The 1,012-nt window shown below is 36.3% G+C and overlaps 1 protein-coding gene across 1 annotated transcript in view; it reads left to right on the forward strand.

Annotated features, from left to right (window-relative positions):
* The first annotated feature begins 210 nt into the window (after window positions 1-210).
* The window catches only part of LOC107739830 (beta-1,4-galactosyltransferase 2-like), an 8,344-nt gene continuing 7,542 nt past the window's right edge, over window positions 211-1,012 (forward strand). Inside the window, exon 1 of the mRNA XM_016552041.1 lies at window positions 211-306. Coding sequence (XP_016407527.1) covers window positions 218-306 — 89 coding nt within the window. The 5' untranslated portion in view covers window positions 211-217. The remainder of the gene's footprint in view (window positions 307-1,012) is intronic.

The raw sequence follows: 1,012 nt of genomic DNA on the forward strand, positions 1-1,012 counted from the left end.
ACTTTAAAAGTATGGGAATGTGGACACACAAATAAACAAGTACAAAGTGTTTGTAATTTGAGCTGGGTGATGCCCTCTCTTCTCCAGACCATAACTATGATAATCATTAGAGTAGACGATGTTGTGACTGTGTGAAGCCAATCAGTCAGTTGATATGAAACCTCATACACGCTAACCATAAGTTTTCTCTATTGTTCTCAGAATCACACTAAATGGGATGAAAGTGTCTCGGCCCGACGTGAGAATCGGCCGCTACAGGATGATCAAGCATGAGAGAGACAAGCACAATGAGCCAAACCCCCAGAGGTAAGACCCTGTTCTCCTGCCAACAGTGTGAAAGAGTCCGCCCCGCCTGCACCTGAATGCTTAACATTCACAAGCACTGTTAGGATGTGTTCAATCACACCACTTTTCCTATACTCGCGACTTATTGATCTAAAGCACAACAGAGCTCTTTGCATTGCAGATATACTGTATAAGACATAGCTTGATGTTACTGACATTTTACAGACTTTACAGATTCTTGCATTTAAATTCACTGCTCCAAACACCAGCATGTGTGTTATTTGCTAACTGGTCTTCTTGGCTGTCTTGGTCAACCTGCTTCACTATAAAGACCTTCCTTTACGATCAGCAAATTTTAATGATGAACAACATTGTCTGTCTGGTCTACCAGCACGAACCAGTCGGGACCTAATCTAGTTTCAGCACTGAATTGCTATTTAAATTATTATATTACAATTATTATCAGGTTCATGTCCATGTTCATACTTCACAGTTAAAGGGAGATAATAAATTGTATTTAACATTTAAGGTTTTTTCATTAATAATAAAAACGAAAATATGATATGCTTGAATTTAAAGCCAGTGAATTGTATGACTTTATTTTTTATATCAAAAGCAGATGACAGTTTCTTGGGTTTATATTTTGTTTATTTTGATATGTAACATGTTTGGTATGTTTATATGTATATTCTTCAGTTTTTTTTCCCTTTTTTTTTTTTTTTTTTTT

The sequence above is a fragment of the Sinocyclocheilus rhinocerous genome, unplaced genomic scaffold (assembly GCF_001515625.1).
Source record: "Sinocyclocheilus rhinocerous isolate Xijiao unplaced genomic scaffold, SAMN03320098_v1.1 scaffold1276, whole genome shotgun sequence".
Lineage (NCBI taxonomy): Eukaryota > Metazoa > Chordata > Actinopteri > Cypriniformes > Cyprinidae > Sinocyclocheilus > Sinocyclocheilus rhinocerous.